Below are 14,039 nucleotides of genomic sequence, written 5' to 3' on the forward strand. Positions count from 1 at the left end.
ATACATATAACAAATACATAATACAACAAAAGTAAAAACATTCTTAATATATTATCTATATATTTTAACAGGAACAAAGTCCCACTCGCAGGTATTCACAGATCAATGACCAGGTACCAATCCTGGTCAAGTTTTTTTCTGGAGAGGATTTAAAGCCAGCTTTCAGGCTCTCCAGGAACAGCATCAACATGCTGGTACAGATGCTGCCCCGTCAAAAAGCCCATGGATGGAGCCGTGAAATTGAAGTACTTGTTACGGTTTATTGGCTTGCCTGTTGAGCATCCTACAGGGTCACATCAGATGACTTCAGCATGCCACTTTCAACAGTTTGTAGGACTGTTCACAATGTTGTGGAGATGATGACCATCCTCCACAAAATTATTCATTTTCCAAAAGCAGAGGAAATGGATGAGGTGGGGGGCCTTGCTGGCCATGAGGCATTCCGCTGTGCTGCTGGTGCCACATCAGGATTGTTCCTCCTGCAATGCCACAAAAAAGATGCTACATAAATAGAAAGATCTTCCCTTCCATCATTCTACAGGGCACCTGTGATGCTAAAGGCATATTTATAGATGTGTATATTGGCAATCCAGGCTCTGTACAGGATGCCCTTGTGCTGCACAGATCACCAATGTACCAGCAGGCTTTGTATTCACCAGCTGGATACTATCTTTTGGGAGATGGGGGATACCCTTGCTTGCAGCATCCTATTGCAATCATGACCCCATACCGCCAGCCTGTCGCAAGTAAGAACACTTTTTTATGTCAGACAGACAGACACACACACACGATAAACCAAATTTTTACTGTTATGAATTTGCAATACACTACACATTTTCTACACGATTTTTGATTAACAGGCCAAGTTGAAGCCCGATACAACAGGCATTATGCACAAGCACGGAACATCATCGAGCGCACTTTTGGGATGTTAAAAACTCACTGGCGTGCAATTTTCTTGCGGGCCCTAGAGATCAGGCCACTGTTCGCCCCAAAGGTGATTGGTGCCTGTTGTATCCTCCACAACATCTGTGTGATGGGAGGTGATCTCTTGGAGGAGGAGGAGGAAAGCCAAGGACAAGAAGACAGCGAGGATGGTGAGAATGCAGCAGTGGGTGAGAGGGACCTATCAGGGAACCATCTCCGAGGACGTCTGGCTGCTCAGCTTTCTTCTCCCGTGGAACTGCCTGGGTGTCTAACTGAACAGTACTACATCTAGACAGTAAACCTTTCCAGATGTTGTCATGTTCATTAAAAGAGCAACATAAACAGTTGAAATAGCTATGACATTAATTAGAAAGATAGGTATGAATAAATGTGCAAGTAGATGGGTATAGATACATTTATACGTTTTCTTAATGTTGGTATGTTCTTCTTGAGATTTAACTGCATGATTGTAAATAATTGTATACCACTATAGACATTGGATATTACATTATTTTATATTATTTGTGTTTTTGTTGTAAATATAAAGAATACACTGTTGCTATAACAATGATTTGCCAGGGTTGAAATTGAAACATTCATTTTTGTTTTTTTTATTCAAATAATCTATATAAAATCATTTATCATTAAATACAACATTAATTTAGAATTTATTAAGTTTTTCTAAAAGAGAAATATGTCTCTGCTCTGGCTGTTGCTGCCCTCTCTCTCTCCTCTTCTCTCGCCAATGCTTCTCTCTCCCTCTCCTCTTCCCTCTCTGCCTGTTCTTTTAGAAACTAAAGAAGAGCCTGGCTGTCCCGTCGCCTCTTTCTTGACTGCTGGCTACTCCTGGCTTCCACAGAAGGGGCTGAACCTGGTGTGCTGACTGAGCCACCTGTAGTGGCAGTGGGTTTGATGCAACAACTCGAGTGCTGCCCCTGGAGTGCAGCATCCATTGCAGTGTACCACTGCCAGGTGGCAGCAGTCACACTACCGGCCTCTACCCCTTTTCCTGTGGGTGGGTCCCTAAGCTCCTGAAATAAAGCAAAATGCTGTCATGTTCTCACCTCACGTTGTTCCACACTTTTAGACATTTTTTATTTTTGCTCTACACAGAGGAAGATATTCTTAAGAATTTTTGTAACCTAACAGTTTGAGGCACCAAAAAATTACACATGTCAGTGGTGCCCCAGAACTCTTAGGTTACAAATATTCTTCCTTTGTGTAAAGCAAAAAAAAAAAAAAAAAGAATAAATAAATAGTGTATACAGGTGTGAAACAACTTAAAATTGTAGGTGAATGGCAGAATGTTCATTTTGGGGTGAACTATTCTTTTTACAGTCTCAGAGTAAACAATGTAAACGGAGTAAACTACATTTTACAAAATAAAATGTAAGGGCCAATGCATCTATGTTAGGTTTCAAATATGACCGGAAAGTCTTTACACACATCTTGGTAAGCCTCTTTCAGTAACAGAAAGTAGAGAAACAGGCAGATTACCTTGTATTTATCTTTTAGGTTATTCAATTTTTTCTTTGCCTGTTTGGCAGTTATGGCCAAACCAGAAGTGGAACAAAATGCCTATAGGCAAAACAAACCCATAAAGATTTACATGATTCCACTTCAATAACGTATTCATTCTTATGGATGAAGACTGTCCAAATCTAGCTCCAAACCTTCAGACATGCAGGGAATTATACAAGCACTCAAAATGAATACTCACTCCCATCAACTTTTGGAGGAATTGCGCCTCCCGGTGAAAAGCCTTTCGTTGGCCGCCCGCCACTCTATCAAGGCCCGAGTTTCCTCAGCAGTCCCTTGATAAAAAATAATGCTTAATTTAAGTTGATGAAAAATAATACAATTATAAAAGAATTTGTAAAAAAAATGTAAATAAAGACAAGCAAACTATTTGGTTAAAATGACAAGAGCACTCTAAAATAAGGTTTGCATTTGATATAAGTATCGTTAGGCAAACGTTAGTTAGGAAACTTTTCCCTCAGGCAAAACAATTGCCCATTAGATATACCCAAAGCAAAATATATCAAATGTTTATCCACTACAGAAATGTTACAGGGCCTAGCTACTTTTTAGGAGGACTTGCCGAGGGTTAGGCTACTTTTCAACTCGTAAAGAAATCGTCTGAGCAAATTTTCAAATAGTTCCTTAAAATTCGACGGTAGCTTTGAAGTTTAAACAACATTCTGGCATCAAAGCTCTTAGAACTACGTTACATTTTGTGATAAAACAACAATAGTATTTCGAAATGTATAACTTACAGTTGTGAGTTTTCTCCTCCGCCATTGATGCTAACCTGGTTCGAGCTGAATTCTGGGTTATGGCCCGTATCAAGTCCGCACAAGTCACCTCTCCATGCATCCTCGGTAAAAGGAGCGGAGCAAGAACACATCCGGGGATTTGAACTGGACTTGGCTAGATGTGAACTTTGAAAAGGGAAACAGTACTTGGGCAGCGACTGATGACATTTCACAAGTCCACAAGTAACGTTACAGACAAGTACGCACAACATGGCCGATCAGGCAAGACGCCCCCCCGGATTTAAGCCAAAACGTGATTGGTTGAAGCGATAACGTGCTACGATTGGTCAGCTCAATGTGGCCGTTATTTGATTGGCTTGAGTAAACGGTGGGTGGAGTCCACTTATTTGTGGATTTATCTGCACGTCGACGCTAGAAGTGTTTCAAATCCACAAATGCACAGGAACCGATCCACAAATGCGTGCAGTGATTTACAAATGCACAGACAGCGGTTCACAAATAAATACCAGGTAGAGTTGTGTTTGTGACATTAAACACATTTGTAAATATATTTTTTTCTTATTTGCAAATCTCATTTTATTTATTTGTGAGTTTTATATTTTTTTGTGAAACTCTGTACATTTATTTGTGAATTTGATATATTTTTGTGAATCTTGTTACATTTATTTGTGGATCATAATCTATTTATTTGGAATAAAGCAACAATTCTAACCCCATACTCACCCATCTCCATGTACTCTGGGCTCAATCCCTCATATGGCTCCAGGTCGTAGTCCAAATCCCAGCGCTGTGGTTCTCGTTTGGAATCTTTGTCTTCCTCATCTGCCGATCCATCTTTCTCCTCCTTATACGTGCGATACATCTTCTTCAGCTTTCTATAATGTCAACAGATTTTGGCTGTGTTGTTTTAAACACTTCTTCCATCACTCACTGGGCACTGCATTGGTATTGTTAAACGGTGTGGAGAATTTAATTTTAATTTAACAAGAGAGTTAAGGGTTTCCTCTAATAGACTGGGGGTACATTGCGGAATCCAAGTAAATTAGCAGAGGGACCACAGGGAAGACTTTGAATGTGTATATGAGTGTAAAATACTTACGGAATGGCAATCTCAAACACATTGTTCTGAATGAGCTGTTTTCCCAGCATAATGATTCCCAGCTGAATACACACTTCAATAAGACAGCCACCTGGAGAACACTAGACCAAAAACATATGTACATGCAAATTGTTAGTTACATTATGCCAAAACAATGATGACAAACATATTATCATTTGAATAATTACCTCTTCCATGCGGAAATCCTTAAAGACATAAACATAGTCACCCGGACGACCGGCAAACCTAAATTAGCACACTAGAGTTATGAGGGATATTTTAAAATACCGACAACGCTACTATTTACTGGAGTAAACAATTCTAACCCAGAAATTCAGCATTTTGGTGCTAGACACTAAAGCCGCACAAACTAAACTACAACATAATGTATGTGTACTGTTCAGCAACACAACACTATATAGACATACAACAACACTACATGTAACACACAGACACCACAAAACAGGTGTTTATAGAATTATAATTTGCATCTAGAATTTAGACATGAATAAAAAAAAATGTATTAATAAAATATGATTATATATTTTTTAAATGAGTAAAAAAGGGGTAAATAATTTTGAGGAAAATTAATTTTCAAGTGCACAACATAGGACTTGTATACAATAATTATTAGAAAAATCATATTCAACAAGGAAGTTATAGTAAAAAAATATATATACATGTATAAAATATAGAAATATAGAACATTTCTCTACAGTATCATATTTTGGCAGCACTTTACAATAATTTCCCATTAGTTAATATTAACTAAGATGAGCAATACATTTGTTACTGACTGTGCTTATTAAACTTTAACATTAATAAAAAATACTTGTTAGTTTAGGTCAATTAAATAATATTAACAAATACAATTTTTGATTTGTATAATATATTATTATGTGTATGCTGAAATATTAAATAAGATTACTAAATTATTTTTCATTGTTAGTTCATGTTTACTAGTGTAGTTAACTAATGTTAACAAATGGAACCTTACTGTAAAGTGTGTGTAAACATTTTTTGTTTCTCAGTGTTGCATGATTTTAGGGTAACAATTTATATATATATATAAATACAGTACAGACCAAAAGTTTGGACACACCTTCTCATTCAAAGAGTTTTCTTTATTTTCATGACTATGAAAATTGTAGAGTCACACTGAAGGCATCAAGGGCTATTTGAGCAAGAAGGAGAGTGATGGGGTGCTGCGCCAGATGACCTGGCCTCCACAGTCACCGGACCTGAACCCAATCGAGATGGTTTAGGGGTGAGCTGGACCGCAGACAGAAGGCAAAAGGGCCAACAAGTGCTAAGCATCTCTCGGGGAACCTTCAACTCCTTCAAGACTGTTGGAAGACCATTTCAGGTGACTACCTCTTGAAGCTCATCAAGAGAATGCCAAGAGTGTGCAAAGCAGTAATCAAAGCAAAAGGTGGCTACTTTGAAGAACCTAGAATATGACATATCTTCAGTTGTTTCACACTTTTTTGTTATGTATATAATTCAATATATAATTCCACATGTGTTAATTCATAGTTTTGATGCCTTCAGTGTGGATCTACAATTTTCATAGTCATGAAAATAAAGAAAACTCTTTGAATGAGAAAGTGTGTCCAAACTTTTGGTCTGTACTGTATATATATATATATATATATATATATATATAATTTGTTTTTTTTATATAAATGTTCCTATGAAACAAATGCTCACTACAAAGTGATATACATAATACAGATGAACATATATAACATTCTCAACAATGCCATACACAGGACAGTCCCACAACACTGCAGTAGACACTAGTGTAGACACAACACTACATACAAACACAGTACTACAGTAAGCGCATCACTACACTCTAACACACTGGACATGATAAACAACTACAAAGAACATTATAATAATCCAATTATCATTGCTCACAACAGAGACAAAACGTCACGTTAGTTTGGGTGGGTATGCTAATGGGATGCCATTTTACCTGCCCTTAAAGAAGGCCACATAGAAGACAGGTGCAAATGCATTCATGCTCTTCAGCAAAAAAGCTTTCAAGATCACATGCTCCTCAAATGTCGATTCAGTCTTTGGAATCTCTGCAAGTGTGACATTAATATCATATTCATAATAATCATCATTGGTAATGCATGATCTTTTCTTCGATAGAGTCACCATTTCATCAAGAAAACATTTTTTGAATGCAACACATTTTTTCTTTTGTCATGTAAATACACACACACCAAGCTCTGTAATCCAGGCCGCTATAGCACCGTAGATCTCATCCAGCACCAGAACCACCAGCAGGTTGATGATGACAGCGGTGGTTGTCACGGTTACACGCACATTAGCCTTGGCCTCGTGATCAGGGTTCATTGACATAACAGCAAACACAATGATGCGGTAAAGAATCACTCCAGACACGGCAGAGAACGTGACCCCAATCTGAGAAAACAGATAAATAAGATTTTGAACCATAAAAGCAATGTCGAAAAAACTCTTATGGGGAAAGGTACCCACCATAAGGAGGATAGAGGATATGTTTATGCAGTATCCTGGCAGCCGGTCTGTCCATGACAAAGACTCTGATGCAAGCTACAAGAACAACAGGATGTTACTTAATGCTTACCATATCACCTGGTTATACACTAGCTACCTGACTACCATAATCACATTTTGCCTGAAACTAATACCTGTAAGCAATAATGATTTTTGTTATGGCAATAAACAATATGATGGTCTATACTATAAGTCTTTACCAAAGGTGTCCAATCCTGTTCCTGGAGATCTACCTACTGTACCTGCAGAGTTCAGCTCCAATCCTGATTAAACACATCTCAACCAGATAATCAATGAGCATTTGATAATTACAGACAGGTGTGTCTGATCAGGGTCGGAACTGAACTCTGCAGGCAGTTGGATCTTCAGGAACAGGACTGTTCTATATTTGTTTGTTCTTTTAAATCAGAATAATGTAAAAAAATAATGTAATAATAAATGTAATTTTAGAAAATTAGAATAAATGAACTTTTGTTTTTAAATATTTAGCAAAATTCTTGGTAAAATCAACCTATTAATTTGCTACTTATGCCTAAAAAAAATATATAAAAAAAATATGCTAATATTGACCATTACCAACATGGCATCCAATATATTTTGTAAGTTATTCAGTTAAAAAGCTAACACTATTAAATATGGGTTTACAAAAACTACAGATGTTGTAGTGGTTTTTTGCATCAGAACAGGAAGTAGTTGGAACGAACTAATCATTGGTATTAAGTACAGGTGAGATGACTGAAGTACTGAAGTTAATGAACAGTACGGATCCAATCCTCCCCCAGAAATCTGAATTAAAACTAAATACTCTCTCAGGTACACACACGTACACAATGAACATGTGTCTTTGATTAGAAGAAGGACACTATTCTAACTTGTGTGTTTTAATCCAGCTCTGACTCTAATCCTGCATAATCTAGTGTGGAATACCCAGAGAGGTAATCTGCTTTGAGTGCCGTGTGTAGTGAGCGTGTATTCCACAGATATTGTTTGAGCACATACGTGTGTTGTTTGTACGCACCGCAAGCCTGACACTATGTACAAGGGCATAATGGCAGTAACAAAAATCCACAAAATCACATCAAGTGAAATTTCCACCAAACTGCTCATTTCAGACAAAAAGTGTTGTCCAACGGACTGTGCAGTTCATTATCTAATTAATTAAATTGTCAGAAAGAATGAGAAGAAAAAGATAAGAGAGTGCTAAAGTAGGGTGTGATGAAAAAGAAAGACAGGTATGACAGGAGGGGTCCTATGGAGGTCAGTGCAGTGACCACTCGATTACTGACAGCTGAGAACGAACTGCATTATCCCTGAAGCCCTGCCTCTTCTGGTTAAGTTGATTAGCTCACTCTCTCATAGACAGACACAGTAAACTGTCAAATTATCTCCCCCCTCCTCACCGGTGACTGTCCTCCTTTAGCAGACAGTAGCTTCTCTCTTCCTTTGTCATCCGTTCCTGTGTCCGGCTAGAACACAGAGCAGAGATTAAAAGCAATGTGCACACGCACTCATTCTCTTACATCTACCTGGAAAAATGTGCAAGGTATTCCAGGTACTTCAGCTCAGTGCATTTTTACGCAATAATTACGCAAAAAGTGCTTTACAGACAAGAAGGAACAAAATGAAAATGAAAATGAACAGAAATAAAACAAAAAATAAAATAGACCCATTAAAATACACATAAGAATAAAGATATAAAGATTAAAATATGAAATATACAAAAAACAAAAAGCTTAAAAACGAGGCAAAACAAAAGACATGAAATATACAGAGGTTTTATAAGTCTTTACAGAAAGGCCAGACTAAAAAAATGTTTTAATTTAGATTTATTACTATTGTTTTTTGTACATCTTATGTTCTCTGGAAGGTTGTATCAGAGGCGAGGAGCATAACTGCTAAAAGCAGCATCTCCAAATGTTTTGTTCTGCTATGATTTAGATTTAGTAGAAAAGAATCAGAGGATCTAAGAGTCCCTCTAGGTTTCCGCGATGCGGAAAAAGCGGACGGAATCCCAGAATCCTGTCATAAAAATGGAATTCACAGTTTAACAGTAAAATAAAACTAATTAATTTTACTTGGTTGGAACAGCAGCTAGGCTAATTATGTCTCTATTTGTTTCTCTGTTTTGTCATGGGATGTACATCCCGTGGTAACTAGGGTTTACACAAGCTCCGGTCTGGATACAAAACACCTGAGAAGAGATAACGCAAACCCCTCAAAGGACCTCAGATGATGCTAACCCTGAAACAACACACAGAACTAACAAATATTGCTGTAAGTTTGATTGCATCATAAAATAATTGCTGTTAATAGTGTTCATTGTATGTTTGATTATGTCTTTTTATTGATTTTTCCATTTATTTCTGCCATGTGCACATAAACTGATAGTCACCACTGATAAGCTACTACTAAATATTGTAGAAACTTAATTTTCTGTAAAGTTGCTTTGCAATGATTTGTATTGTAAAAAGCGCTATACATATAAACTTGAATTGAATTGAATTAACAACGGAATGTCACAGAATTTGTCAAATTTTCATTAATTATTTAAAAGTAGGTTATTACACTTAAATTGAATCAAGATATGGACTAGTATCTTTAAGTATTAAGCCACAAAAGTCTGTGAATCCTGTATAACATACTGAAGCACGTGTGACGCACGCGGTGATTTCAGCATCTGCTGTCTCACTAAATGAGGATGTAAACACATGGATAACATCTCCAGAACTGCTCTGAGAGTGAGTCACTTTAATGAGCATTTGACTCGAGTAAACTGATTTGAGTAAAACTAGTGTCATATAACATACACAGAACTGTAAAGGGTTTTCACGGCAACCCGTCAAAATAAAAGTCCGGTTTGATTTGAAGACATTGTGCCTATTACTATTTTTCAGTAGAATGTACATAGCCTACTACTACTAGTACTAAAATGAAACAAACATAATTTTTTAAGAAATAATCACAAAATTTCGTACGTTTTAATTTCAACTTGCCAAAAAATAAAGTTTGCTTAATTTTCAATAATGAAAAGATAAATGAAATTAATGTTTTATGCCTTCATTTGTTAACCAAAAAAATGTAAATACAACACAAAACTTCAGAGGAAAAAAATTCATAAGGCTACCTAAGAAAAAAAATGAATAAATTAAGTTGTTTCATGCATTTAAGTAATTAGACATGCTAAAACACAGAATTTGGTAACAATAAAAAATATGGTAAGAAAAAATAAAACATTTCATAGGTCCCTAAACATTTCTTTTTAATTTTTGTTAAACTTTTAATAAATTGATGTGAAAAAGCATAAGTTTCATGGTTTTAATTAATTAGACATGCTTTTTGATTAATAAAATCTAATGTAACTATAAAAAAGGAGTCGAGAAATTTTTTTAAAGAATTTAAAAAAAAAAATTATTTATAGAAATAATTTGGTTGTCCTGCATCTTCAATAAACAAGCTACAGGTAGTCCAAAACCAGGTCAAGAAAATATGATCATATTACCCTAATTTTACAATCGCTAAACTGGCTACCTATTAAGTTCCTTATCAGTTTTATCAAATTATTATTACCTACCTAAATCCCTTAATGTTTTAGCTTCTGCATACCTTACTGGTCTTCTATCATGCTACAAACCATCACCTCCCTAAAGTCGCAAAATTCTAGACTTTTGGTAGGATAGCAAAGTCTATAAGATAAAGAGCTTTTTCACATTTGGCTCCCAAACTCTGGAACAGGGGTTCAGACACACTCTCTCTGTTTAAATCTAGATTAAAGACACATTTCTTTAGACAAGCATTCACATAATGTATCTCATCATAACCTTGTACTTCAGTTGTATCTGGTCAAATGCACATTATCATTCTTTGCTTGGTTTGAACACATTATAGTTTTTTTATTTGAACAGCAGCTATGCTACTTTGAAAATTTCTCTATTTGCTTCTCTGTTTCTGGATTCAACAATTACAAAGATCTGAGATGAATGAACATCTGAGAAGAGATAAATACCAAATTTTGCTATAAGTTCACTATATTAATAGTGTACACTGTTTGTTTGAATACAAGTCATTAACTAACTAGATGATTTTAATAATGATTACAAATTTAATATTTTATAATTATAATTAGTACTCTTTCTGAGTACAATCTTTATAAAATTAGCATTTTATTTATTCAGTAATCACAAACAACTGAAAATGTTAGGAAAAATCATGTAAATGCATTGGTCAAATGCATCCGAGAACCTTAGTTTTGTACATAATTGTGCAGTTTACCTCTTCCTTCTTCTTATTCTTTGCCTTCTTCTCTTGTTTCTTAAGGAGAAAGTCCTCATATGCTGGTCGTAGCTCATTCTGTGATATACACACACACATAAACATCAAGCTCAGTGATAAAGGACTAAAGTGTCAAAAAGCAGCAAATTCAACATCAGTTCCATAGACATGCATAAGTAAAATGGTCTCCATAGAAACAGGATTCACAAACACATGCACAAACAGAAATAATTATCTTTGTTCCACATTAAATCATTTTTTTCTTGTCTTGAGGCAAAGACGCCAATATGGTACAAGTTCATTATAAAGCATATAACCCACAGGGCTTTTTTGGCTAATGTATGAACACATTGGGGTATATATTGTAGTTGTACATTCAACACACAATTCTTAAGCTGATATATTTATGAAACAGAATGTGTTTCAAGCAGACAGTTAGCATTTTCAACTCAATAAATAAGGTTGTGATTATCTGGCAAGAACACTGTGGTCAGGATTATGGCATCGAGGTTAATGGTATAAAATCAGAGTAAAGGATTCGCTGACACACAGGTTACTACAAAGTTAATCCACTGTAAATCTCCCCTCTTCCTACGAATTCAGGGTTGATTCATCAAACAGCGTCACCGTGCTCCATACACACAATTAACCTTCCTGCGGAGCAGAAAAATGCAAATGGGAGATGGAGCACTGATGAGGGTGGGGGACGTGTGGGGGACGCGGAGAGAAATATGATGTGCACTTAAGCGTTTCGGGAACAATATAGAAACAGAGAAAGAGAAAGAGAGCAAGAGATGGGATTACCTCAGCCCTTTCCTATCGGTGCGCATGAAAGCAAAGATAACATGGCGTTAGACACATATTTACACTATTTAATATGCAGAGTAATTGAACTTCATTATCGTTCACATTAGCATGTTGCTCATGATCTGTTGAAAGCGAAGTCTTTCATCCACTCAGCTCAATGCTTTAAGCAGAACACAATCTCATTACTCAGACATCCACGCCACCATCTCCCACCACTTGCAAAACACACACACACACTTGAGACTGGATCAGTTCCCAGGTGAATGGTTCAAACCCTCAAGAACAAGAAAAATACGGTAATTCATTAATGTTAGAGATGTTCTGTGACTTTGATTAAATGCTTTGGACTTTTCTCACCTCATCGTCTTCCATGCCTGTCAGATCCCAGCTGTGCTGTAAACATCGCTGCCTCCTCTTCCAGTGCTCTAGAAACACTGCCGCTAAACACACACACACACAATTATCACAAAACGATCTATTCCACTTTATAACACATTATTTCTTGTTAATATAAATGTACAGTAAACACATAGTTTAGCATCAAATGCACATATTCATACAGCTCATACCCCAGAGGGACATAAATATGGCAAAGCCCACGGTGGCGTGGTTATCAAACAGATAGCTGGTACGTGCCGTACTGCAGATACTGCTCAGCTGCCAGTAATCACACACACGATCACATAGAGGACACATGGTGAAATTAAGATGCTCATCACACATCTCTTGACTGAAAGAGAGAGAAATAAATTATCGATTGTAAAATTTTACTCTAGTGAAATGCATATTTTGGCTTCTTAAAGCAAATAAATCAATGTAATTAAAATATAAATAATCCAAAATAAATATCAGAGTTACGGTTTATTTAAAACATTTAGCTTATATTAAGAAAAAAAAAAAACTTTACCTGGGCACATTGGTGTCTACGGTGAGGCAACCGTACAGGAATACTGCGACTCCTAAAGCCGAGGCTGGAATCAGCAGCTGTGTGTACACTCCCAACCAGGCAAAATACAGGCCAATCTTCTCTCCAAAGTACTTCCTTTTATACACAGATAAACGGGAACAGAACTGTTATGAATTTGACTTGGTAAACAACACATAACACACCAGCACATGCAAAAACACTGCTTTCCAAAAATGACTGCTCTGAATCTGAACCTGCAATTGAAATTGAATGTCATTCACAAAGCTTCACATATCCTCCACCTCTTGTATATTTATTTATTAAAATATTTTGGCTACTTTGATTATGCTTTCAGCAACCAATAAAAGTGGAAGCTACATTTTACCACATCTAAATCTGGAGATTTTCCCCACAATCACCATGGAAAATATCAGTTTGCAGCTTGCCATTACTTGGTAAGTAATACGTTTACTATAATCTGACTATTTTACTGTTAAAGACATACTGTCTGTTGTGCTGTACACAGCATGCATGCTATACAGTAGGCACGTATTTAATATTTGTGATATCCAGATGGCATATTAAATTCACCAGATGCAATGCAGCTTCACTGAAGCTTAAAAAAAAGCTGTTATAGGTCATTTTATGTTTTATTATCCTGATAAATGAAAACATCTATGCTTGTTTTATAAGCATTTTGGGATAGGCAGAATAAGATTCTTTTTTCCCAGGTGTTTTATCACCTCCCAGGCAGGAGAAAATCTTGAAAATGAAAAGTGACACACCTCTCCTCAACAAGCCATATGATTCAAGGTCATACTATTTATAGCAGTCCACAAACACAAATCTGATAGTTCTCAGAAAGGAGAACCAGTCAATAACCATCTGTGTACTGAATAACATCTTTCACAGAACCAGATGGTAGTGATGCACCTAGTGATGCATCATTCCTGATACCTTATAAGGTCCATTGGCTGATATTTGTAGCAAGCTCCATAATTGGCCCATTCCTCATGCAACATCTGTAATACACAAATATCATTCAATACCTGCTCAGTTATTCTATATAAAAAAAAATAAAAATAAAACTTATTTGTATCTTTTTAGAGATTACACACACAAGTATATCTTACAGTAATAAGCAGATTATTTTTATTTTATCAATCAAATAAAAGTTGTGTGTCTTGCTGCCATTCAGGAT

The 14,039-nt window shown here is 36.3% G+C and overlaps 1 protein-coding gene across 1 annotated transcript in view; it reads right to left on the minus strand.

Moving 5' to 3' along the window:
* Positions 1-14,039, minus strand: part of LOC132156332 (anoctamin-1-like) — a 32,913-nt gene that overhangs the window by 10,143 nt on the left and 8,731 nt on the right. The window contains exons 10-21 of the mRNA XM_059565301.1: positions 13,796-13,860; positions 12,839-12,973; positions 12,501-12,661; positions 12,289-12,371; positions 11,125-11,202; positions 8,256-8,321; positions 6,817-6,891; positions 6,540-6,741; positions 6,284-6,395; positions 4,491-4,548; positions 4,303-4,403; positions 3,927-4,078 (exon numbers count right to left, since the gene is read on the minus strand). Of these exons, the coding sequence (XP_059421284.1) occupies positions 3,927-4,078; positions 4,303-4,403; positions 4,491-4,548; positions 6,284-6,395; positions 6,540-6,741; positions 6,817-6,891; positions 8,256-8,321; positions 11,125-11,202; positions 12,289-12,371; positions 12,501-12,661; positions 12,839-12,973; positions 13,796-13,860 (1,288 nt within the window). The remainder of the gene's footprint in view (positions 1-3,926; positions 4,079-4,302; positions 4,404-4,490; positions 4,549-6,283; positions 6,396-6,539; positions 6,742-6,816; positions 6,892-8,255; positions 8,322-11,124; positions 11,203-12,288; positions 12,372-12,500; positions 12,662-12,838; positions 12,974-13,795; positions 13,861-14,039) is intronic.

Source organism: Carassius carassius, chromosome 13, assembly GCF_963082965.1.
Source record: "Carassius carassius chromosome 13, fCarCar2.1, whole genome shotgun sequence".
NCBI lineage: Eukaryota > Metazoa > Chordata > Actinopteri > Cypriniformes > Cyprinidae > Carassius > Carassius carassius.